The following is a 27,764-nucleotide window of genomic DNA, read 5'->3' on the forward strand; positions in this document are numbered from 1 at the left end:
AATTTTGGGACGTGTTTTCTTAAGTTATGATTTAAACCTCTAGAGTCCAATTTTTTTCGCTGATAAATTCAAAAAAGCTTAGTGTTATGATTACAAACAAAATTCAAATTCCTAAATTCAACATAAATTAACACATCCATTTTTCTCTTTGAGTTGTTTTTATTAAAATTTGCTCACAAATAACTGAGATTTTTCAACTTATATGAAGAATAAATATTGTGCATATTTTTCGAATTGCGTCGTACTTTCCCAACTCCGTTTTTCTTTTTTTTACCTATTATGTGCTGCATGTGTTCATTCAAAAACTGAAAATTAGCTAATATAATTTTTCAAATATCGATAAAGCTAATAAAAATTAAATGCATTCGCCGCCTCAACATTTTTTTAATGTTAAAAAAATATTTCATATTCAAATTATGATGCTTCGTTCGCTTTATTCAATAAATATTATAAGAGTACATGATGTATCAATAACTGTGGGTAGACATTCAAAAATTTCCAGATTTTTTCGGGCATACACGGGTTTTTCAAGTAGAGTAAACAAGTAAAGCAAACTACGGTCTGACTGGTTGCCGTAATATTGTAAAAATAAATCCGTATTTTGCTGAATTTATACACAGGAAAAAACAGAAAACTCAAGCTGGGCTACTTTTTTTAGCTAGCTTTATCTAAATTTATTTTTATGAGGACGTTTGAAAAACGATTTAAATGTTGGATATTTTGTTCGAATAATCACTGTTTTCTGCCTAGATTTTCCAGGATTTTGTTTTAAAAAAATTCCAAATCTTATGGTCAGATTTTACCATGTTTTATAAAAAAATATAGTCCTGATTTGCTCAGCCTTCATAAATGCGAGAAAAAAATCGACAATACTCACACTAGGGGGCCCCCTTAGCTTATATTTGAGATAGTTTTTCAAGGGGCTCCCTTAGCTTACTTATTTTACGTTTCAATTCCGATTTTCTAGTTTCAATTTTCTTACCTAGATTATAATAGCACTTGGTATGATTGAAGTTATGTTTTTTTTTATTCGGGGGCCCGAGTCAATTGCCCCCATTGCCTCCCCCCTCTTAAAACGGCCTTGGGTAAAACTGAAATCTATTGGAACAGTTGGAAATGATGTTAAATTCGATTTTTCACTTTTTTTTATACAAAAATTGTTTTTTCATCTTCTTTTAATGACAAAATTATGTACCTACTGATTCAGGATCGTTTTGAGCCGAAGACTTTTTACGAACTAATTTTTAGTTATGTCCAAAATCTGCTGCAAATAACTTTATTTATCTGTCAAAGAAACAACGAAGCCAATGTCACTGTCAAAGAAATAGGGAGTCTGAGAGGCTCCAATAATAAGTTTCAACATTTTCAACATTTTACTCTGTACCATTTTGATGAACCAACTGTTCAAGTTAATCATGAATTTTTGTCTCATTATTAATGACATTTTCCAAACATATTCATTCATTTCCTGTCCCATTCCAGGGCCATTAATCATTTCTACAATAGCATACTGAAAACATACTCATTTAACTTTTATACATAGCTTTCTCCGTTCCTTTTTCTCCATATTTAACAACTGTCAACGGGAATATTTTTCGAATGTTCCCAATTCACGTTGATTTCCCTCTTTACAATACAATTAATTATCCTATTATTATGTAATTTTATGTTCTATTCATTTGTGAACTGCTGTTGCTGCTGCTTTATACTAAACGATATGCTTCGTTTGTTGTTTCTGTTGTTCATCGCCATGGAAAGTTTGCAATTAAGTTGTTCGCGATAGCAGAGATCGAGCTGTTTTAACGACGAATTCAATCACGATTGACATATTGTAACCCCGCAGCAGATTCTCCAATTAGTTTAGGTGAATCAGATAGAAGACAGAAATGCAAATGTTAGGAGGCCCTTCGATTGCATAAGAACAATAACAAAAAGGCGAGGGAAAGAAAAGGCCATGCTTGCGTTTGCTTCAACATAACTTTTCTGTTGCTTATTTTTATGTGTTACCAAATGCTGTAGGTTTTTTCGAGCAGATTTAGCAGTCAGGTAGGGATAAATTAACCGAAAACCATCTTATTGTGTAACAAAAAAACAACAGAAAACCTTTTCGTTTGCTAACTATCCGAACTTTAACTACTCGTCGTGTACTATAAGAGCATAATCCAAGAAAACCATCGAGTACCATCAACATGAAAATGCTTTTGTCCAACTTCAGAGATCGAAGGGAAAACATCTTGTTGTCGCGTTTTGTTATTCTTTTTGTTGGTTATGTTTAATTTGTGTTTTTGTTTTTTTTTCTCAACCGATAGCCTTAAGTGCTGGAAGTTTTGTTTTACAGGCAATTCTAACGCTAGATCATGACGACAATTGACTGAAGGATTACTCTAAACGTTTGAATTACTGCTGAATTCTTCGAAATAGGAGCGGAAAATTAGCACAGTGTATGATTTTTTAGGCCTCCAAATGAATTTGAGGTTTGGTTAAAAATATTCCATCAGTAATATAAAGGAAAAAATAGAGACCACTTATTGGAGATGCCCTTTTTTCCTACCCGATGTCAGTACCAACCGAAGAAACCAAATGTCCATAGAATAGTTTTCTAAAAGCCTACTCAACCTTTTCAAGGCTGTTTAGGCTGTTAGTGGGAACAACCCGGATTGATATTTTGGCAATAAGGGTATATACGGACGATAGTATTGGCTAAAATTGGCCTCAGCCATAAACTCAAATTTTGTTTTTCTGGCAGTGCCAGTGATGCTAGGTGCGTTACTCAAATCAGTTTTTGCTTGTTTTAAACTAATATATAATAACAACTTTTTATTCATTACGGGGCGTCCCTAAATGGATGAAAATAAGCCATCTTTTTCTTATCAATTTTCAAGGTGAAGTTAAAACATCAACAATATTTTGTACATGTACTGCTTGATTGATTAAAAAGCGTTGTTTTCTAACTTCTAAACGGATTTTTCTCGGATTTGTTCACTTTATTTGGTAAATCGAACAAAAAAAAACAAATTGTGTTGTAAAATTTTTAAATTTATGCCTTCAAAACGATTTTTTTTAATTTTGTAAAATAAATCATGAAAAGTTTTTTCGAAGCCTCAAATACGATTTCAAATATGTCGATAATAAATTCAGGCGGAAACATTTGTTTTTCAATTTTTTTTATTTTTGTTGAGTAATTTATGGATTTTGACAAAATTTGCCGGATGTTGGTCGTCAATTTTCAAATCAAATGCCCGAATTTCGCCAGGTGTTTATATGAAATTGAACAGATTTGACCGTATACGTGCTGAAAAAATTCTGAAAACTTTTTACATGGAACTAGAATGCTTATTCAGATAGTTTTTGAGAAAGCATATCGATTCCCAAATATTACAAGGCATTTAGATGTTGAAAATAAGTATAAAAAGGAAACCGTTTCCATTCTCTCGATGCCGTTTAGCTTGCCAAACGCTAATTTTGAATACCAGGGTGGCCAGCGAACCGGGAAAACCGGAAAATCCGGGAAAAAACCAGGAATTGAAAATGGGACCGGGAAAACCGGGAAAAAACCTGGCATTTCAAATCAAAACCGGGAAAATTCTTTATGGATCATTTCTCCTTATATTAACCCATTGAATTCTAAAGTTGATTTGTATCATCATTATTTTTTTCTCAAAAGTGGTATAAAATCGGATTCTAGATAAAATCTAGATAAAATGTGGGGTAAAGTTGATTTTTTTTTTAAATAAAGATTTAAAGATTTTTGAACTCAGCGCATACATCTTACATTTTTTCATACACTTCAGATCAGTTTCAAAATTTTTTTGAGAATTTTATTTTGTAAGTTTTCTAAATTTTGACTGTTTTGCAATGAAAATAACAATTTTCCAAAAATCACAAAATTCAGTACACATTTTGTATCATAACCATACTTCAAGTGTTTGCATAAAAAATCATAATAAAATCAAAATTTTCTGGTTCATGTTTATGGGGATGAATAACACGAGAGTGTTTAAATTCCAGAAAAAATTAAGGGGGTCTGTTACATGTCAAAAACTATTGAAAAATTTGTCCAAAAATGAAAATTCAAATTATTGACAAGTGGAAACGTGAAGAACTTATCCCTCATATTGTTAAAAAAAAAGTTTTTCGCAATTATGTTCAATTTGTGTTCTTTGAGAGTAAAAAAATGCTTGAAAACAGAAAAAACTAAAGTGAGTGGTCACCATGTTGCATGGTTCATTAATGAATGCACAAACGTAGAACAAAATTACATATATTCGGTGTGATTCTTTTAAACATTTTGCGCATTTATCTCAAAAAATCGAAATTGAAAAGCACATTAATGCCTTGGAATAATTTTCAAAATTTGAATTAGGACTTCAAATTTTAAATTCGAATTACGATATTCCTACATTTTTTCTGGTTGGTTTGCAAATTCAGAATAAAAATTCAGATTAACACCAAGGTGTCCAAAATTACAGAAAAATCTATAATTTCACAGAATCACAGAAAACCATCACAGGATTTTCGGGTTTAATAACAGAAAGTCAGAATATTATTTCGCAAAAACACAGAGTAAATTTCGGCAACCTTGATTACTACCTTAGGAACCCTAAAAAATCATTGCTGAAAAACACCAAAATTCGGCACTCTATATCTTTGAAATCATTGAACCAAATTACACAAGATATCTCGTATTGTATCCGCATGTTAACCCATATCGAGAATCAAGCACCCAAAACTGAGGTCCTAACAAAATTAAAATGGTTCAGATCAAAATCTTATTAAGTATTCAAGACATAATTGAAACAAAATTTCAGAATACTTAAGAGAAATAAGATTAGCGGATTCTGTTTTCACAATTGCTTAGAAAATATTTAAATTAGAATATCAATGAGTAGCAATTAACTAGAGCTAATTAGAAATTAAAATTAAAATTCGAATCATAATACAAACTTGAAGTTAAGTTTTGATTAAAATATAGATCCGTAATTCACCCGAAATCCATCGTTGATGATTATATCACTGATTATATTTAAATTTCAAAATTCAGAAACCAGAGTTCCATAGTCAAATTCAGTGTGCGAAAAACTTATTTTTAATTGTAACATCATCGTTTTAATTCAATCGAAACGTTTTGATAAAATTATAAAAAATGTTACACCAGATATTGTTTTAGATATGAAGAATCGAATGGTATATGTACTTACCTCAAAATTGATCTCTTTGATCCCAATAGTCTCAATTATTTTATTACTCCTTTGCAATTTCTGTAGAAATCCCAACAAACAACATCGTTATCTGGATAGCCGTTGTTCGAAAAACTAAAAACTTCAAGGCCTCTTACACTTTTACCTTTTACATTCAAAAAACGTCTTATTAAACTAAATTTAATAAGAACCCTAATAAACATATTCATTTGTGTATTTTAAAACTGGAAGCATCATAAAATCTCAATCGAAAAACCGGGAAAAAACCGGGAATTTGAAAATGGAAACTCGCTGGCCACCCTGATTGAATACACTTGTTGAAGTGTTATTTGGACTGTTGTTTGTTTAAACCTTTAGGCGGGATTTACACAAACTGAATTGCTTGTCCTCGTTGACAATCAGGTTTTTCGTTTATCTTCTTCATTGGGCAATCATTGTTAAAGTTTTTGCAGGGAAACCTGCGATGTAACCACCGATTTGTATCGACTTTAGCTTCTCGCAACTAGCAGCAATTTATTCTTCAATATTAGCGGGGCTTGAAATTTTATGTTTTCCACTGAGGATATCCGAAAATTATGCAGCCTATTCGATTGTTTCCAGAACCATTTTGAGGTACTGCGATTAATGGGTTCACAATAATTTAAAAATTTTAAATTGTTGTTAGTTACATTAAAGAAAATAATAATTAAAACAACCTTTTTTTTTTGTTTCTGTTTCAACTTGCCTAGAAATTTCTCTGTCCATTTTCTATAGTAGAAACAGTTCTGCAAATCTTCATAGCCAAAATGTTTGGGAAAAAATCACAAAAAAAAACAACATAAAACTTTGGATCACTCACGTTCAACTTAAATTCCTTCTTATTTGTTGATGCATCCTTTGGTGAATAGGTACGAATGTTTACGTTATTCAATTACACCAGCTCAAAAAGGTGACAATTCCAAGTTTACTTTATATTGGTGTTTAAAATAAAAGCAAATTAAGCGTTGGTCATGGTATAGAGATAGCGTGTTCAGTTCTCATCTCGAGGGTTCAGGTTCAAATCTTCAAGCATAAAAATTTTTCAAGTCATTTTAAAACTCATTACAGTTTAAAACAATATTAAATTGAAATAAATAGTCATAGAAATCCAAAGCAAAGAAAAGTAATATTCTTTTTTTTATAAATTCTTTTTTTATTTAAGGTCTCATGTGTGAATAGCCTTCTACTCAGAGTTTGAGAGTATCGATACGAACTTTAATTTAAAGCTGAGTAGAATGCTATTCATTCGTTAAACAAAGCTGAATAAGCTTGAAGGAGCCTGTTTTATGGAACATTTGGTTACTTGGGTATATTTTCACATAAATGTGAATCGTGTATTATTCCTTGAAAATGAAATTTATAAATTTCAAAACGTTGTACCCAGGGTAACTTATTGAAAAGGCGAATTTTTTGCTGTCAAAAATGAGCATTTAAACACATGTGACATGATGTCCTTACAACAAATTACCAACATAACAAAGGCTTCAAAATATGTTTAAAAATGAATTGTGTGACCAGCAGTGAGTTGAAAAATATGAATTAACAATGATTTGGGTGATGTGTTGTCTCAAGAAAGTTTTAACGTTGTTCAAATTTTTGAAAGTTATAATCGTAACGACTCGTGTTGCAAAGTTATGAAAGTTTAAACATGTATATCTTCCTGAATTACGCCTTAGAGTTAAGTAATTAGATCACTTCAAAGAAACATGAAGTTTAACTGAGATACTATATTCATTTGTATTTAACATTTTATTTATATAAAAAAAGATCACCATTATGAAACTTTTTAGTTCCAATTCTGTAAAAGAATCAAAATTTGAAATGTTGTAATAATTGTAATTTTAATTACGTTCCGAAATTATGAGTTTCGAATATGGTAAATGCATCTACTTGAGGTTTAAAATGCAAGATTTGATTCAGGCTTTTCCTCAACGATGATCCAAACTGGATTTCAATAACAAAAAAAAACTGAATAAAGAAACCGAAATCTGATCACAGACATCGAATTTTAATGTTTGGAAACACAAAATCCAGATTTATTCTAACCTAAGCTTACAAGATATTTTTTGCCAACATCTGGGCCGTGCAATTTCGGGTTTTTTTTCCTAAATATCCGCCAATATAAAAATTATTCAATAAAAATAATGAAGAAAAGCACTTGAAACATGTTCTTTATATTAAAACATATCAGTTAATTTTGAATCATATTTTAAGTTAAGTATTAATTTTGATGAAATTCGCTCTAAAAATTCTGACGCAATTACTTATGAATCACATTTTTGTTTGATTTTGCAAATAAAATGAACAAAATCGGAAAACATCTGGTCAATCTGGCTTAGTTTTATCTTAATGAAAATCGGGTATTCGGGGCTAAATTTCTATCAACAAGTGAGGAATTTTTCAAAAAACTGTAGTAGAATTGTGAACCTGGAATAAGATTTCGAGGTTTTGGCTTTAGTTCTAAGTCGAGGTTATTACTCTTGAATCATTTAAGAAGTTCATCAAAATTTGATGAAGAATTTGAAATTTTGAGTTTAGAGAAGAACATTTCGCTTGGAATTCGCTCATGGGGGCGGGTCTTTAACCTCCCCATTCCTAAGGCCATGCTGAGCAGGTTATTTTGGACACTCTTGCGGTTGTTGATTTCGAAAATTATATGTAATCAGCTACCACTGATATACCCTGTTTTAATGGCGGAAAGTCGAGTAAGACGGACACTCAAAGGTGGAATCGCAATAGAAAATCAGTTATTGCTTTTTTCATCGCAGTCTTTGTGCAGATATCGAATCGAATAAAATTCGCTGAATATCCTCCTGTTATTTCAACATGAACTATACGCATGTAGTTAAAGAGGTTTACCTTTAGTATTGAAAACGTTTAATTGCCGGGAATCCGTTCACAATTACAACCTTATTTGTTGAAAAATGATACCTATTCACTCCTGACGGAAAGTTCCTACCTTCAGTCAACCAGTCATGATCTAGCGTTGAAAGTGCCGCCCGCGTTCTCCATCAGCTCAAAAAACATCAAAATGTCAACTCGCAACTCTGTGATCCCGACATTTACCAAGTTCAATTTTTGACCATTTTTCGCGCTCAGATCTGGCCAGTATGACCCAAAGCAGGCCCCCGTGGACTCCTGGTCTGGACCTTTGGGCGAGCTAAAGGAATCTAGGACTGGGAAGCCCTTCTCGCTGACCAGTAGCCTGCGAAAGGGTTTGAATGAAAATCTGCCCCTGGATAAGAGCAGAGCTCAAGCCAGTAGCAGTGCTGCCACTACCGGTGGAAAGAACAACATCTATACCGACATAGCACTCGGAAAGACGATTCAAAACTTGATGCGACCTTCTCCGGGAGGAAAGTCGTCCCCGGATCAGAAGGGGGAAACGCTCTGTAAGACGGCTTGCAACTTCCTGAAAAACAACAATCAAAGTCACAGTATCGCAACTTGCACTGCTCTGTATCCGCACCGATGTGTTCAGGATTTGATCAAGGAAGAGCTGGGCCCCGTCAGTATGGGTTCCCTGACACGAAGTCCCGGATTCGGAAGCCTTAGCAATGCCGGCAGTCTAGTCAACATACACATCGAATCGGAACTGCAAAGCGTTCCCAGTAGTGGATTCCAGTCGCATCCGGGTTCCGGTAGGTCCAGCCCGGCCCAGCAAATGTTCCACCAAGGGTCTCCTCCGAAGCACCTCAGTGCCATTGGGAACTCGATCAGCATTCCGAGCAGTGCCCGGGTCAGTCGGGCGCCAAGTCCCTCGTTCCTGCAGGCGGCCACTGGAGGAGAGCACTCAAGGTTGGGTCCTAACTGACACACATTTACTGTTACCTTTTTTGAGTTGTTCGACCTTATTCTTTATGCGTTTCTTTGCCCGGTTTGTTGCCGATGATGATTTGCGCCAAATGTTGATTTGAATTTTGATTTTTTACGTTTTCGCTCTTATTCCTTCATTACGTATTTTGTGTGCGTTTGTTTCCATTCGAGCAGTTTTAAGTCACGTTTTAATTAACACACATCCGCGTGAAATCGTCCGCGCCTAGAAATAAATAACAATTGAATACATAGTTCAACATTTGTGGAACGTAGCAATGTCTGATAAATGTTTTGAATAGAAATTTCTTTTGAATGGAATAGTTTCAGTCTTAGGTTCAAAAAAAAGGGTTCAACTCGGGAATCTCCTAGTATTTTTATGCATGCAGAATTACATACATTTAGATCAGGCCTGTCAAACTGGGGGTTCGTGGGCCGCATGCGGCCGCGGCCTAGGTCAATGCAGCCCGCGTAGCCCCGTCTTAAATTGTCACAAAAAAGCACCACTGATTTTTATGTAAAATATTACTGCAAAAAAAAAAAACTAAAGCTGAATGTACCGATTTAACTGATTTTGGCTGCGGCCCTTTACGTCATAATTTTTTTTTTAATGCGGCCCGCAAACCTAAACGAGTTTGACATGCCTGATTTAGATCCATACTAATAGAATCTAGAGATAGAATCCATTACATTAGTTCAGTGTTACAGAAAACATATAATAACGTAGTAATTCAGAATAACATTTTTAAACTCATCAATTTTTTGTGAGAAAATGTGTAGAAATGTTGAAAAAAGTGGTTTAGGTGTGGAAGAGTGCAAAACTTGTTCTCTTAGGATATATGAGTTCCCAGCCGCATTCTTTTGAAAATGAAGTTTTCCTCATCCTTATGATTTTCTACAAAACAAAAGTTGTTCCTTTGTGAATTTTTCAGTGAAAAAATCAGGTTAACTTATTGGTTAAAGTTTTAAGAACTAATTTTCTAAAATATACCATCTGGGTTCAATCTTTTCCTAATTCCTTATTTGGAGACACATTTTGTCTTGTAAATGGCTCATGATAATTGTTGAGCTCAATTTAACTAATATTAATCTAAAAATAATTCATGATTTTTGTTTTCAAGAGTCTGAGAAAAAATTTCATTCATGAATATTTTCCTTGTATTCGGAGAAAAAATTTTCTTTTTTTTATTAAATGAAGGATATTTTGGAACAGAAAAACTCACATGATTGTTCCTTCTCTTAAGCAAGTGAACCCTTTTAAATAATTATTTCTTCATATTTAAAAAACACGATTTATGAATTGGCGATCAAAACGAAACTCATGGCAACTGGGGATTTTTTTTTATTATCTGACAATTTGCGCCGGGGGTCTTCAGATTTTCCCCAAAATTGAAAATTAGGTTCCTTTTTGCGACTTGAAAACACATGTATTTTTTCAGATTTCTAACATTTTTATTTTTTAAGTTAGCTTCGGTAAGATTTTTTTGTAAATAAAAAATAACCATTTTTCAAAGCTACATAACTCTGTTGTTTCTCAACGGAAATTATAAAATAGCACATCAAAATGCATCAAAATTTTATCAGCTTTCCAAATAGAATAGTTGAAAAAAATTAAATAATGACCTTCAACATGAAAAGTTGAAAATAAACATTAAATGGCGTCTAAAAGTACCGTCTGCACCCCCGAATATTTGGGAAAAAATACCATTGTATAGCTCGATTTATGATGCAACTTTCATCTGAAGACACCAAAGTGGGCCATTAACACCTTGAAGAGTTATGAAAGAAATAATGACAATAAATCTCTTTTTTTGCATCGAAAACAAACAATGGTCGAACAACTGCACTCACATATGGAGATAGCAAGCACTTCTAACAACATGGAAACAAAAGAACTTACCAAAGCAGGTAAAAAACACTACTTTTTCGTGCTTTGTAGAGTGTTTGCAGCAAAACTGACTTCTGAGTATCGTATTTTTTAAGTGATATAACTAATAATGGGAATGTTGCTTTTACAACCTGGTCATATACTATGTAACTCATTAATTTTTCGATCAAAGATCATTGTGAAGCATAATCAATGCCAATAGTAGAAGATTCAGTCCCTGTGTTTGGGATCACAAAAATGTTATTAAAAAAATGAAATACAGACGTGCTTTACATAGTTTTTATATCGGAAGCTAAACACTGGACACCAAAATACTTTCCCATTGATCAAAAAAGTATGAGAAAGTGGCACAAATGTTGTAGAAATAATCAAAGAGCTCAGTATGGCCAGCCCAGGCTATAAAATAATGAAAATATGATACTTTTACCGTATTCGTTTTCTACATTCGCCCAGTTTTGAGGTTTACCATACTAGAACGAACATAATTCGTCGTCAGTGTTTTGCTACCTCGATCGCTCACAAACGAATCTTCAGTGTTCCACCGTCAATTTTAAATCAAATCTGGGCAATTACGGATGCAAAACTTAGCGCATAAACTTCTAAAAATAACAGTAAAATGTGCATAACTTGTTGTGACCTGGTGCAAAACTGGGTATAAACGAATACGTTATTAGATTTTTGGATATAACATGAAGTCAGTTAAGCTGCAACAATCTACCGCCCCTTCTTTCATAACAGTCCCATATACAAAAATAAGCAAGCGAGACAATCAGATTTTTCTGTTTTGGAATATATTTTTAAATTGTGACCATCACTTTCAGCATAAACGAAAATCATTTCTAGGTTGTCATAATAAATCGTTAGGCCTGAAATTTTCGAAATTGGGTTATTGGTATGGTCGAGAGCACCATTTTTATTCATTATGGGACTGTTAATCGACCATATTTGAAACCTTTTTCGAATCTACTAGCATAACAGTCCCATACAAAATTTATTTTTCTCACCAAGCTTCTTTCTAAGACTTTAATTTAATCATTTTTGATCTTCTAAATGCAATTGTCAGAGAAAGAAACATACTTTTGCAAAAAAATATCATGAATTCCACATTGTAAGTTGAATCTTTTTACGATTTTTGATTGCATCCGATAGTTTTTCGCTCAGGAAGTCATTCCTAAGAAAGTCAGACCTGCCTTCGAAAATTAGTGTGCATCATTCGACATCAAGTGAGTTAAAAAAATGTTTAAATGATTCAAAGCAATAAACCAAAGACTATTTCGCCGAAAGAAACATTGAAAAGTAACCAAATCCGTGGTATTTCACATATGGGACTTTTATTCAGGTATATTTCATATAGGACAGCCACGAATTGATATTTTTTTCGAAATTTCTAGAACAAAACCTCTTTTTTTAGTCTTTTATGTTGAAGCCATATGTTGACCTAAAATGACAAAAATTCATATGGGACTGTTATGCGAGTAGGGGCAGTCTAAAAAGGACGAAAAAGTAGTGTTTTTTACCTGCTTTGGTAAGTTCTTTTGTTTCCATGTTGTTAGAAGTGCTTGCTATCTCCATATGTGAGTGCAGTTGTTCGACCATTGTTTGTTTTCGATGCAAAAAAAGAGATTTATTGTCATTATTTCTTTCATAACTCTTCAAGGTGTTAATGGCCCACTTTGGTGTCTTCAGATGAAAGTTGCATCATAAATCGAGCTATACAATGGTATTTTTTGCCAAATATTCGGGGGTGCAGACGGTACTTTTAGACGCCATTTAATGTTTATTTTCAACTTTTCATGTTGAAGGTCATTATTTAATTTTTTTTAACTATTCTATTTGGAAAGCTGATAAAATTTTGATGCATTTTGATGTGCTATTTTATAATTTCCGTTGAGAAACAACAGAGTTATGTAGCTTTGAAAAATGGTTATTTTTTATTTACAAAAAAATCTTACCGAAGCTAACTTAAAAAATAAAAATGTTAGAAATCTGAAAAAATACATGTGTTTTTAGGTCGCAAAAATGAACCAAATTTTCAATTTTGGGGAAAATCTGAAGACCCCCGGCGCAAACCCGTCAGATAATAAAAAAAAATCCCCAACTGTGATTTGTCATATAAAATTGCCAATTTGCCAAATAGAACAAAATAACAAACCTGTTATCTAAAAAATTCTAAAACTTTTTTTTTTGAGTTATTGCACATTGTTTGAAAAATCTTACAAAATGTTACTCGAAGATCGTTTTTCATCTCTTTAAAAAATTTCCCACACGAAAATATATATTTTTTTTTTGTTTCGATTATAGTCGTTTTACCATCTTTATGGCATTCGCTACTTTATCAACGTTGCAGTTGGCGGATCGTTATTGAAAAACTATCCGGTACAACTGTGTTCGATGTTTACTCTTAGGGCTCGAACTCGCGGACATCGGCTCACAAGACAACAGACTTGCCAACTGAGCTATATCACAAGCCCTGAAAAAATTATAATGGAAATCTTTATTTCAATCGTTTGAGTATGATGTGAACTTTTTATATGGCGTTTTCAAATCAATACTCAATTTTTTTTAAAGAAATTTTCAATCATAACGTTCGTAGTTTGAAAATATATCCAAACCTTAAACTTAAAACCGTGTTTTGTGTGTTGATAGATTCTCTAGTCAAATGATATTTGTTGTTGATAGAGACAAAAGCCGTTTTTATTCTAATTCCTAGCTTTAACAATTTAACATTTATATTCTACACCCAGCCTCATGAAGATATACTAATAGAAGTTTTTCCTTTTCTTGTCTTTTTTTCTCTTTTTTTTCCTTACAGGTATGTAAAAAAGCATCAACGATTTTTTTCAAAGCTCCTAAAATGGGTAACATCCTCTCAATTTACCTGAATCAATCCCATCAACATAAGTAAGTATATTTTTAACAATCTGCTAAAATAAATTTTAAAAGATAATATTGATATTATTTCAATAAACACTTCGAATTAAAAAAAAACTTTGAAACTTTAACTCTAAACGTGCTTGTTCAGTCAAATCTCCTAAATCAAATCTTCTAAAAATGGTCATACGAAAAATTATACGATCTAAGCATTTGATGTGCTTCAACTAAGTTAGAAGTTATCTCTTGAAATGATTTTTTTTTGACGTCCGTGTTAGAAATCAACCATGATTTAAGTGAAATGTGCTTTATTCAGATGTCCTAGCTAGAAGTGATAACAGATTAGAAACGCTACACGAGACATTATGTTTGTTCACTTGGTTCAGATGGGTCCTTTGGAACATCTGTCATAATAATGTTTTTAGTATGTTAAGCCACTGGTGAACAGGTGTACAAGCTAAGCCTTGAATCTTATTTAAATATTCCAATGGCCTTTTTCAAGCCATTTTTGGTTTTTGGTTGAGCTACCATATTTCGGCAAGGACACCCGAGAGAACTGTCAAAACAAAAGTGCAATGTGTACAAATAAAGAAAACAAGGCAGTTTTGAAAGCGCTTTTCCCTACTTGACGAGTTTTAGAAAATCGATGTTGAAGTTTTGTAACATATTAGTGATGTGGCATTATGGCAATTTTTAGCTTAAGTTTTATTTGGTTTGGTGACTGATTTTTTTTCTAAGATATTTTTGCCCAAATAATGTATGAAAAAAAAATGATTTTTTTTTCGTTTAGATTATTCATTTATTCTTTTTCATAAGAAGCTTTGCGTTTTTATTCTTAACTTTTTTTTTCAATGTCTTAAAATCATTAAAATAGAATTTGCAAAAATTTGTATTATGAAGCTCTAAGGAACAAAATACAGAAATTATTTTCATCGACGCGACGTTCAAAATCTTTGATATACTCAACATTCAGTTAGATTTGTTTTTTTTTTATTTGAGTATGGGATGAGTGTTTTTAAGGAAACCATCTTAAAAAAACTTAAACATATTTTCAAATCAAATAAGCTTAACCAACTAAATTCCTGGGCGAATTAAAAGATTTTAACCATTGATGAAAAAAATATCAAATTTTCAAAAGAGGAAAGCATAGTATCAAAATTTTGCTTTTCAAGTCTGATTCTTGTAAATTCAAATTCAAGATTTTAGTTAGAAAAATCTTTAAAAAACTGCTATTTAAAAAAAATCAATACACCGAGAAAATACGATATTCCTCGCAGATTTTTTCACATGAAGATTACATGTTTCTTTATCGGCAAACTTTCTTTATTTAAAATCAATTCCAAAACTTAAATCCTGTGGATGATTTTTTCATAAATAGAAATAAGTTTTTTTTTTTTCAAAGAAGAAACTCCCAAATGAAATCAAATGAAATCAAATTCAACTTTATATTCGTGATTTAAGCTGAAATTTTGAAATTACGTTACCTATCAACGTTATAAGTTTGCAATCTCTTGCTATTTGAATTCTTCAATGGAATAGTCATCTTATTATTTCTATAAACAATCTTACGAGTTTTTTCATTTTGATTTTAATTGAAGAAATCCCACATGTGCATGGATATTACCCAGAATTTGGGTTGTAAAATGAATGCTCGGATATTACAAGGTTTTTAGATAAAATATCTCGGGTTCGCCCTGCCCGGATGAGTGCGGAATAATGATTCTGATCTTGGTTTTGCATTTGAAACTAAAATTTGATTCATATTCAAAACTCTTCATCCCGGAATATTAAAAAAAAAATTGAAATTACAAATCATTTTTTAGATTTGGATTTCTTTTCTACTCTTAATCTTTATGCATAATTTTAACTTAAAAAAGTTCCATAATGGTGACGCAGAATTGAAATATCAGAGTTTTTCACTCGGAATTTTCATTCAGATTCACTGGTCGAATAACGAATAAATAATTGAAGAAAGAATTCATATAGAAAATCAAAGATAGGAAATTGAAATAAGAGATTTCTGGTTCAGCATTCTGTTATAAAATGTCCTTTTCGGTTCATAATAATTGGGAATTTTTCTTTGCAATTCAGATTCAGAAATCGATTTCAAATTAGAAATTCAAAATTTTAATTCAGGTTCAAAATGCATTATTTAGATTCAGAATTGAAATTCAAAATTGCCCAGAAATCACACCAAACAAGTGAAAACCACTATTTTCAAATATGATCTGAATTCATTTTCAATATTGCGTTCTTTAAAAAAATTTAAAAAATAATTTTAATATTTTTCACATGATTTTTCTTATTAAAGAAAATATTAAAGACATTTTTTTGATCAAATTAAACTGTACTTAATTTTCAGGTACAGGAAAATTCAGCTGGAAATATATTTTATTGATTTGTTATTTAACATTATTTGTATTGTAGGTACTTTAAAAACAAAAATTTAAACTCCAAACATAATCTTTTAATTTTATCCCTTAAAATTTGATACATTTCCCCCAAAGTTTTTCCTTCAAACGAAGCCTTCGATCCCTCGTTTATTGTTTTAAGCTTCAAAATTTTAGAACTTATTTTCGAAAGTAATGATTTTAAATGAACTACTATTGATATAAAAGTACATAAACCTCATAATGAGATGTTTGTTTTTGTATGTTTTTTTTTAAGTATTCTTTATGTATGCATTTTTCAAGCAAAAATGTTATAGGGAAAATTTTGTCGCCAAGACCTCCCCTTCCACACACACACAGTTCAGTGGTTCAAAATATAAAAAATTGGCAAAAATTATAAAAAACCTTTTTTTTTTTGTTTGAACTCAATGTTCAATGGCGGAAAGTTAAAAAAAGGAATTTAATTTTTAAATGTTTGTTTTTTTTCTAAAATTCCCGTATCAGGTTAGTCTTATACTGGAAAAGTGAACTTTTTTCAATTAAATATGAATATTTTTGTTAAAATTACGTATGGACTCAAAAGTGTTGCATGAATTACATGAACATCAAAACTGATGTTTTATTGTGAACTGTCCCTATAAATCGAAGAAATCAATGCTTGATTTGCTATGTATAAATACTTTGAAATTTTCATTTTTGACCTGAGCAACGTCACACTCAAAGGTATCGCATTCAAAATATAGCAAAACATATCAAAAATCTTTTTTTTTGTTTAAGTTGTCGTTAAAGTTTGTTCTAAGGATGGTGTATAAAATATCCTATAAAATATCTAATTACATCATAACGTTCATTGAATATTGAAGATTCGGATCATGGATTATTAAATTAGTTGTCACTGACTCTAAAATTGGACTTTTTTCCAGCTTATTGGGGATTTAAACCACTCTGCCCCATGAGGCAGTTTTTTCTACGGCCCTGCCTGGATTTCGCATAAGAATTAAGTTCAAGAATTACGAATCCTAAAACGAAACAAATACTCAGAACAGTTTCTATTTTTATTTTTTTGAATTTTGGAAATTAAATTTCGAAAATGCATATACATTTTTAAATTCAAGGAACAAATTTTCTATGAAATGCAAAATGATACTTGAACCAGGAATTCAAAACATTATATATCTATAAAAAGTTTTGTAAATGCTGATTCGAATTTCAAATAAAAAATCTTAAACTGGATACAGAATTCAAAATATGAAAACAGAAATACTATTATGATTTGGAAAGTATGGAAACAGAATTGTCGGAATGAATTCAATCTCATTCAAAATTTAATATTAAGAACTGGATTTCAATCAACAAGTAGAAAATGTTGAAAAATTGTTGCAGAATTCTGAACCTGGGATAAGCTTTCGAGGTTTTGACACCAGTTCTAATTCATGTTTGTTATTGTTCAATAACCATGCTCAAAGATCAGAATTTGATTGAGAAATAACAACTGAGTGTAGAGTAAGAAAACTTGCTTGCTTTTCCTGGACCCTCATGGGAAAAGTTTAACTCCCCAATCCATCGCCCCCTTCCCACCCTCCCCTGTTCTTACGGCCATCTTCAGGTTCAGCATTTTTAACGGCTTATTAAAAATGATAGCATTTTAAATTTACACATGTTACTGGATTTTTTTTTTGTGCAGTGTTTTGAGCAGTGTGTTAGATTTTTTTTCACTTGAAATGGGACGTATTTCACTGGCATGTCCGTTAGACTGCCCCAAATTTGTATGGGAAATTTCAAGCTTGTGAAATGTTATGCGCTGCAGGCCTAAATTGATCCTAGGCCTAGTACAAGGTCTCATGCAAAATTTGGGCCAGATCGGATCACGGGAAGGGGACGCTCAACGAGCCTAAAGTTAGTATGGGATTTTGAGACATTTTGTTCGGAAGAAACATGAAAATCCAGTTTTTCTTGAATAACTGGTCCCCTTCGGCCGATTTCTTTTGAAAATGGGTTTTCTTAAAGTCCAAACAATGAAAAATATTTCATCCGAAGACTGTATTTCAATTTGACTTATGATAATAAAGTTATTAGACTTCGAAAATGGGATAACCTTTTTCAGGGTGATATTCATCACTGTCAATGCTGCTTTAAAATGTTCGAAGCAGTGTCTCTCATTAATAGTGATGAATATCATCCTGAAAAGAGTTACCCCATTTTCGAAGTCTAATAACTTTTTATTATCATAAGTCAAATTGAAATACATTCTTTAGATGAAATATTTGTCATAGCTTAAGCTTTAAAAAAAACCGTTTTCAAAAGAAATCGGCCGAAGAAGACCAAAGTTATTCATGAAAAACCGGATTTTCATGTTTCTCCCGAACAAAATGTCTCAAAATGCCATTCAAACTTTAGGCTCGTTGAGCGTCCCCTTCCCGTGATCCGATCTGGCCCAAATTTGGCATGAGACCATGAACTAGGGCTAGGATCAATTTAAGCCTGCAGCGCATAACTTTTTCAAATGTCGGGTCATTTGGGGCAGTCTAATGTCCGTGATAGAAATAATCTAATTCCTTGAAACTTAATTTATCTAAGATGTCCATGTTAGAAACGATCACAGGTACAGGACATATCCTAAATCCAATTAAGCGTAAATATATTTCATCATTTATGTATATGAATGCGTCCGGAACACAGGATAATCTTTCAATTAAATTGCCAAGTAATTAGGCCTAAATTCGACATTCTATAAAACCAAATAAAGCAATTGACATAGATTATGGTCCTTACCAAACGTGTCTAGTGTATACCTATCAAGTCTGTCTTACTTAAAACTAAACACTATCCTAAAATAAAACTAATTATAAAGAGAACGAATCTCTGCGATGGAAGACTGCATCGATTTGCCTCTGAAGTTGGAGATGATTTTGTTGGCCATCTCTTCGATCGATTCAATGCCCGCAATCCGGTGAAGATCTTCGGTGCTGTGCCAAGGTGGAAGCCGCAAAATCATTTTCAGAACCTTGTTCTGAATCCTCTGGATGGCTTTTTTCCTCGTCGCGCAGCAGCTAGACCAAATCGGAACTGCATACATTATCGCTGGACGGAAGACTTGTTTGTAGATAAGAATCTTATTTCGTAGACACAGCTTGGATTTCCTGTTGATGAGAGAAAAAGAGATTTAGTGTATTTATTACATTTAGATTGAATATCTTCAATGTGATTTTTAAAAGTAAGATTCCGATCAAGTGTGAGTCCCAAGTACTTCACGTGATCAGACCATTCTAATGAAACCCCATTAAAAGTTATGGAATGATTTTCATTAGGTTTTAAAAATTGAGCTCTTGGCTTATGGGGAAATAAAATAAGTTGAGTTTTGGAAGCGTTAGGAGAAATTTTCCAAATTTTCAAGTAATTCAAAAAGGAATTTAAATTTTGTTGCAATCTACTGCGTACCACCCTTAAATTTCGACCTTTGGCTGAAAGCAAAGTATCATCAGCAAATAATCTTCTACCTTTTCCTTCTGGTACATCAGGAAGATCAGAAGTAAAAATATTGTATAAAATTGGCCCAAGTATACTGCCCTGAGGGACACCAGCTCTAATAGGTGTCCTTTCAGAGCATGAATTTTGATAGCTTACTTGCAAGGTTCGGCTAGTCAAATAATTTTGTAGAATTTTGGTGAGATATACGGGAAAATCAAATCGAGCTAATTTAGCTACTAAACCTTTGTGCCAAACACTGTCAAATGCTTTTTCAATATCTAGAAGAGCAACACCAGTTGAATAACCTTCAGATTTGTTAGCGTTAATCATATTAGTTACACTCAAAAGTTGATGTGTAGTAGAATGTCCATGACGAAAACCAAATTGTTCATCAGGGAAAATAGAATTCTGATTAATGTGAATCATCATTCTATTCAAAAAAACTCTCTCAAATAGTTTACTTAAAGAAGGAAGCAAACTAATTGGTCGATAACTTGAAGGCTCTGAAGCAATTTTTCCAGGTTTCAAAATTGGAGTTACTTTGGCATTTTTCCATTTATTGGGAAAATAAGCCAAGTGAAAACATTTATTGAAGATTTTAACTAAAAAATTTAAAGTGCTTTCAGGCAACTTTTTAAGAAGAATATAGAAAATCCCATCTTCCCCCGGAGCTTTCATATTTTTAAATTTTTTGAAAATCAATTTAAGTTCATCAATATTTGTCTCACAGGAACTTTCAAATACATTTTGTTTAGAAAAAAATATCATCAAATTCAAGGGAAATTTGAGCATCAATTGGACTAACAACGTTTAAATTAAAATCATGAGCAGACTCAAACTGTTGGGCTAATTTTTGAGCTTTTTCTGCGTTAGTTAAAAGAAGTTTATCCCCATCTTTCAAAGTAGGAATTGGCTTCTGGGGCTTTTTCAGAATTTTAGTTAATTTCCAAAACGGCTTTGAGTAGGGTTTTATGTCCTCTACTGCTTTAGCAAAATTTTCATTACGGATGAAATTTAAACGACGTTTGATCTCTTTTTGAAGGTCGCAATAAATAAATTTCAAATAAGGATCCCTAGTACGTTGATATTGGCGTCGACGAATGTTTTTCAGTCGTATCAAAAACTGAAGATCATCATCGATCAAAGGTTGATTAAATTTATGTTTAGCTTTGGGTATTGAAGCGGCTTTAGCATTGACTATTGAAGTTGTCAAATTTTCCACAGCCAAATCAATATCTTCAATTGAATTAAGTAGAACGTTTACATCCAAATTACGTTCAATAAAATTCTTATATCGCTCCCAGTCAGCTTTTTGAAAGTTAAAAGTTGATTTTAAAAGGTTTTCAATGGGACTTTGGGATAAAGAAAAAGTTACTGGAAGGTGGTCTGAATCGAGGTCCGCATGAGTAACTAATTGACTATAATGCTCGCCTAAATCCGTTAAAACCAAATCAATTGTGGAAGGATTTCTAATCGAAGAGAAACAAGTATGCCCATTAGGATATTCAACAGTATAATAACCTGCAGAGCAGTCATTAAATAAAATATTCCCATTTGAATTTGATGAAATATTATTCCAAGATCGGTGTTTTGCATTAAAGTCACCAATAATAAAAAAATTAGATTTGTTTCTAGATTAGGTTTGTAAATCTCCCGTTAAAAAATTTTTCTGTTCGCCGCTACATTGAAAAGACACCCCCACCTTGTCGATCAAGTCGATCATTTCGCAAAATTTTAAAGAAAGCATTGCTTTTCAAGTTATTGTCTGGCTTTAAGAAAGTTTCAGTGATGGCAGCAATATGTATGTTTTTGGTTTTCAAAAATAAAAAGAACTCATCTTGGTTAGCCAGCAAAGATCTAGCGTTCCAATTCATAATATTTAAACATCTATTTGGATCCATGAGGGAATCGTAAAGTCATAATAATTTTGTTAGCATAATTAAAAGAAGTTTGGAAAGCTTCAAACATTGAATTTGCTTTCAACATAAGTTGCATCATTTCCATTAAATTTTGATGCAAAAATTTTAATTTTTCCTCAGTAATCTCACCCAAATCAACAAAATTGTTAGGATCAGAAAATGAAGGAGAAGAACAAATATTTGAATTTCGGGGATTTTCCCAAGCCTTCGCATGAACGTTGAGACTTGGTTTTTTCCCATTTTTATTAGTTAAACCTGAAGAGGGAATCCCATTTTCAACCACCTCTGAGAACGATAAACAACGAGTCTGGGGCGCAGATTCAGCACAGGTAACATTAAAATCACTTCGGGTATTACCCAGCCGTGATTCCAATGTCGACCGAGGCTGACCGCGAACAGGCAGGTTGTTTGCCGGCCCGACGTGTGAAGACGAAAAAGAGGAAGGAGGAGAAGAAACTTTTCTGGAAACTTTGGGATTTTTCCTAGAAGCAATAATTTTTGCCCTGATGGGACAGTCTAGCGAATTCGAGGAATGATTACCTGCGCAATTTGCACACTTGAAAAATTCTGTTTGTGGCTTATCACCACCAAAAAGGCATTTAGATTTTTCATGATCGAATGAGCCGCAAAGCATGCATCTGGCATTCATTCTACAATTTTTAGTGCCGTGACAAAAAGCTTGACAACGACGACATTGCGTAATATTTTGAAGGAAATTGGTTGAAGATTTTCGAAAAGGTTCGAATTTGACTCGACAATGAAACATAAGACAAGCCTTTTCAAAAATTTGCAAATTATTAATTTGATCCTTTTTAAAATGGATCAAATAAAGCTCAGGAGTAAAACCAACACTACTGATATTATTCGTGTTGGTTCTTTTCCTCATTTGAACTACTTGAATCGGAGAAAAACCTAACAAAGAATTTAATTCAGTTGTGATCTCATCCGGAGTCTGATCGCCAGTGAGACCACGAAGAACAACTTTAAAAGGACGATCACTTCTAGTATCGTACGTAAAAAATTGGTGTTTTTTTTATTATTCAAATAATTTAAAAAATTTTGAAAATCATTAAAAGATTCCGCCAAAATACGAGCAGTTCCCCTTCGACCGATCTGAAAAGAAATTTTCACATCCTTGACGGAAGTGACGATTTCTTTTCGAAAGGCATTGAAGTCAGGAATCGTGACCGTAATTGGTGGAACCTTTTCGTTTTTAAGAGTATAAGAAGAAGAAGGTTTCTTAGTACTCTTATCAGAATTAAATAAGAATATTCCCTCATCACCGATGTTATGAAGGACATCGAATGTATTAGAAATTTCAACTTTTTTGGGCGATGGACCTGAATTAGTTTCGGCAATTCGCTTTCTACCGGCTCTACCGGCCGATGACTTCCCCATGCTGGAAAGAAAAGAGAAAAATATGAATAAAAGAAAATAAAAATAATTTTAGCACTGAAAAGTGCTGATTGAAAACAGGTAAGGAAAAAATAAATAATGTAAAAATGTTCCTGCAGGTACACAGCAACGATACGATGCTCCGGCGTACGTGTTGACGGCTCAACGGTACAGATGGGAGTGATGAATCAAGTCTGTCAATTTTCGATATAGCACACCAAGATAACCAACTTTTACATCGTTATACCTTATAGTATTCATTTACATTTTCGACGCAATTTTCACAATGTTCCAGTACCAAATATTCAAACTACAATAACCGGTGGGGTGGCATCATTGAACACAATTATGTGAGCACGCTAGCTTGCATGTTAATGACTAATCTTCTAGATGAATGCCAAGATACCAACCAACAAAGGTCGCAAACATTTTGAATAATTGTCGCGGAACGGATGAACGACGAGTGGCGGTGTCTTCTTGGTTCAAGGTGTTTGCGTTAGTTGCTTTTTGAAGTTGAATAGAAGCATCGAAAACACTAATAACGATGAAGTCGATCGCACCCAGCGCTCCTAAAATAATGAATAAGCTCCACAATAACGACGACAATGACGATGACGACGTCAGTCGGAAGAAAACTAAATACGTAAGTTTGATGGCGACAAGCAGTCTAGAGGCTTCGCGCATAGACGCTCTGTCTTTTTTTTCTGTTGTTGATGTTATGCTTAGTGCTTCCTAATTCATTACTTTTCCGAACGCTTTGATTGAGGTGTGTTGATGTTAAATTTTAAAAGCTTTTGGGCGGATTTTTGCATCATACAGACAAAATATCCCTCACACAAAATTTAAGAAATATCACGTAAAGAAAAAAATTATATGTAAACTTTCAATTTTTTAACCTCAACTGTAAGAACTTGAGTTTTCAACTCGTCCACAAGCTGCGTTGTATAAATGACATCGAAATCGCTTCGGCACTTTTGTACTGTAATTCCCAGACCACCTCCTGATCGCAAATTGAATTATGAAGATTAAAAAATTTCCAAGTCGTGGCCATGGCCAGACATTCTCAGCTGTCGACTGCTCCAGTCATGCTACTGGACCGGCTGATTGGTTGTTTTTATTTTCACGGTTGATGAGTTTTGTTACAATTTTATATTGTATTATTGTTTTTTTTTCTCTCTCCTTCAACTTCGATTGGAACCGAAAGTCGGGACGAAAACAAAACGGTAAAATTGTTGTGTGCAATCACAACATTGCCGCGAATCACCACCATAACATACAAGAAGTGTTCGTGGTCTTCTTCATTCGGGTGGATTCTCGCATTTCGTGAACATGAAATCTGAGCCCATATCGATCCCCTGCTGTTTTCTGCCTTTTTTCTTGTTGTTGCTACTGTTATTTCGGTTGTTTTGTTGCGGAAAACCCCAATACGAAACCCTGGCCCATACGCGGTAGCAAAATGGTTTTAGTGACACTACTGCGATTTTGGCGCGGAAATTTGACACCTGCAAAAAGTGAGATGGTCAGTTTGGTTTGTGTGACAGCTCGAATTTGGGGCAGTCTAAAAATAGCTCGGTCGTGTGATCTCTAACAGAGTGCTTTGCTTCAGATACAGATTACTAAAGGTTTCAAAATCTACCTTTCAAGAAATCAAATAGGGTGAGTGCTCCTACTTTGGTCCTAGAGCCTACTTTAGTCCTAAAATGCCGAAAATTGTAAATAATTCATTTTGCTTGCAAAGGATAAAGATGCTGCTATGTGCACAATGAACTCTTATTCTTCCTGAATCCTTCCATGCCGCTTTTTGCCATAAAAAGTCTTTCTCATAAAATTTTCAACGTTTTTAAAAATGTGCCTCCTATTCAGTGGTTAAATTAGACAGCTCAATTAGTGGGGTGCGTTTTGAGAAATGAGAGGAAATAAGGAAAAATCACGTTTTTTCAGTTTCCAAGCCAATATTTGAAGGGTTATTACTTTCACTATGGAGAATATGAACCAGACTACCTATTTTTCCTAAAATAAATGAAAATCAATGGTAAACCCGGAAAATTTGTAAAGGGTCCAAATATTTGACTTTGACTTTGATGTTCCATTTTTAGACCTAACATCACATCAACATACCAAACAAATCAACAAAAGTGCGAATTTTTAATTGGGGCATAATTCAGAACCAATATTGAACATTTCTTACATTTTTTTTGTTAGTTTTACGCAAATTAACTATAAGTTAGTAGTCATATAAAAGTTTGAGCTATTTTTCTGCTGATAGAGCTGACGGGGAGTAAAAGTGCTTAAAATATTCATGACAGAAATGTAAGTTTTTTTTAGTTGTTAAAAAGCTGTAATATTTTGTATGGTAATATTTAACTAAAGATTACACTTTTAATGAATTTGTTTATTTATTTTCGAAAAATCATATATTTTATAAGAATTTTAGATATAGGTCCAATTGAAGGTACCAGTACAGTACCAAAATAGGAACAGTAGGTTCAAAGATGGAAATTTTGATCATCAATATCTATGCAAATCTTTCAATAAAGGCGAAACCTATGTTGAAAATTCTCATTGAAACTTGTAGATAAGATAATGAACTATAAATAAATTTATTTAAAGATAGAAAGCTCCCGTTTGTTTATGAGAAAAGCGTGATTATTTAAAAACCACCGCTTAAAGGGTCCAAAGTAGGGCAACTAACCCTAGGTTAAGGGCATTCATTTCAACCATGGATATTCTATCCTGAACAACTTGAAATGGGTGGTTTTGGGAATGACGCATCTATTTTTTATTATTTAATTGAGCTTATCAATTTTGTTATGATCTTGTTCAAAAAACCCCAACTAAAAAGCACCCATTTTAGATCAGCTTGATTCAACTACGTCTGGTCAGTTAATATCGCCTTGATAGCGATTTGAACCAGACTAGTAGACGAGAAGTATAGGTAATTACATTTCATTGTTGTCTCCCTTTAGCTTATGTTTCGCTCTTCTCCTACCGATTACAAACGCATTTTGTAAAATGCTCACGGTGAACGTCATCGTCGTGGTGTGCCGTCGAGCTGTCTGTCAAGTGCTAAATGGGCACATGCATGAACGTTCATCAGCCGACGAAATGACAACTTGCAGAATATAGTCGACCCTCAAAGAGTTTTGCAAATTTAAGTTATTTTTCTAAATTTGTGATACATAAGTGGAACAGCTTTTTAAGGTTTCCGAAGTCAACAGAACTAACTGGAACAAGAAAACATATCCTACCATAAAATATATTGTCAAGCCTAGGTGACATGACTTAAAATATATTGTCAAGCCTAGGTGACATGACTTAAGGGGGGGGTAGGGTCTAACACTTTAAAAAAATCGATTTTTTTATTTTTTTATTTTCTTATTGTAAAACATTTCAAGAATGTTGTGTCAAATTTTCAAGTCGATTGAAGCAAAACTGAAGAAGTTATAGGCCTTTATCTCCTCCTATCTAATACTGCAAGAAAGCAAGAGCAGAAATTTCAAACGCGTTTTTCTCGAAAGCACATTTTTAAAGTCCGTGGACATCGTCATTTGAAAACTACTTATCCGATTCTTTTCAAATTTGGAGCACACTTTCTACATATAAAATAGCAGACCCCAACGTTTTTCTTTTTTGATTTTTTTACTTTGGGGAGATTTTACAGGTGAAAAATGGCGGATTTTTAAGTGAAAAATCGTAGTTTTTACTTCAAACAGCCACAAGAATTTCATAAAAATATTTTTAAGTTAAATAAAAACGTTGGGGTCCAGAAAAACATCTATTAAAAATATTTTGCTTTGATTTTTTGACTTCAGATGATTCTGTGCTGAGATACAGTGTCCACCGCAAATCCTGTTTTCTAAAAGGCATCCTCGAAAGTGCTCCGTCACCGGCTCATTTTTCAATATTTTTCTACGAAAAAATTACTAAATGTTCTTTTAACAATGCTTTGTATAATGCAAAAAATTTGAATACATTTGTTTGAACGATAGCTCTAGAAAAAAATCGTGAAAATGGAGTTTTTTTTATACCTGTTAGACCCTACCCCCCCCTTAATTGCTTGTGGCCTTCTATGATTGTATAACTATTGATTGCATAGATCATGAAAATTTCAGTACTGCTAGATTTAATTTTTTTTTTTGTTTCGATTATAGTCGTTTTACCATCTTTATGGCATTCGCGACTTTATCAACGTAACAGTTGGCGGATCGTTATTGAGAAACTATCCGGTACAACTGTGTTCGATGTTTACTCTTGGGCTCGAACTCGCGGACATCGGCTCAGGAGACAACAGACTTGCCAACTGAGCTATATCACAAGCCCACTAGATTTAAATGTAATGTTGTTCTTCTTCTGGTTTCTTTCTTGGAGCTTCTTCTCTATGTTTTTGGACCAGTGTCCATGGTTAAATGCCCCCAAATGTAATGTTAACATTACACTTTTCCTTTAGAATCCTCCCAATTTTTACGGTTTTGTAATAGTATAGTCGAGTTTGGCGACCACCAGGAAATGTAATTCTTCATCATGGATCCGCCTGTGGGCTGCACTCATTCAGGAAACTGCGGGAAAAAGTCCAATTTTTAAATCTATCGGAAAAATGCGGGAAAAAGTCGGGAATTCCTCCAAGAAATCGGGAATTTTTGTCCCAGCTACTCAGTGCCTATTTTTCAGTGAATCCATGGCTCCAGAATAACTGAAAATTTTTGAAACCAACACTCAAACTGTGTTCTGAAAAATTAAACTTGAACTTCGAGTAACTCAAAAATGATAAAATTGTAGACTTCTTGAATTTCTTTGCGGCCTCTAA

At 33.2% G+C, this 27,764-nt stretch overlaps 1 protein-coding gene across 5 annotated transcripts in view; it reads left to right on the forward strand.

Annotated features, from left to right (window-relative positions):
- The window catches only part of LOC129746237 (protein bunched, class 2/F/G isoform), a 548,698-nt gene that overhangs the window by 202,767 nt on the left and 318,167 nt on the right, over positions 1-27,764 (forward strand). For all 5 annotated transcript variants that reach the window (XM_055739800.1, XM_055739797.1, XM_055739798.1 and 2 more), the window contains one exon: positions 8,316-9,014. In XM_055739800.1, the coding sequence (XP_055595775.1) occupies positions 8,316-9,014 (699 nt within the window). The remainder of the gene's footprint in view (positions 1-8,315; positions 9,015-27,764) is intronic.

The sequence above is a fragment of the Uranotaenia lowii genome, chromosome 2, assembly GCF_029784155.1.
Source record: "Uranotaenia lowii strain MFRU-FL chromosome 2, ASM2978415v1, whole genome shotgun sequence".
Classification (NCBI taxonomy): Eukaryota; Metazoa; Arthropoda; class Insecta; order Diptera; family Culicidae; genus Uranotaenia; species Uranotaenia lowii.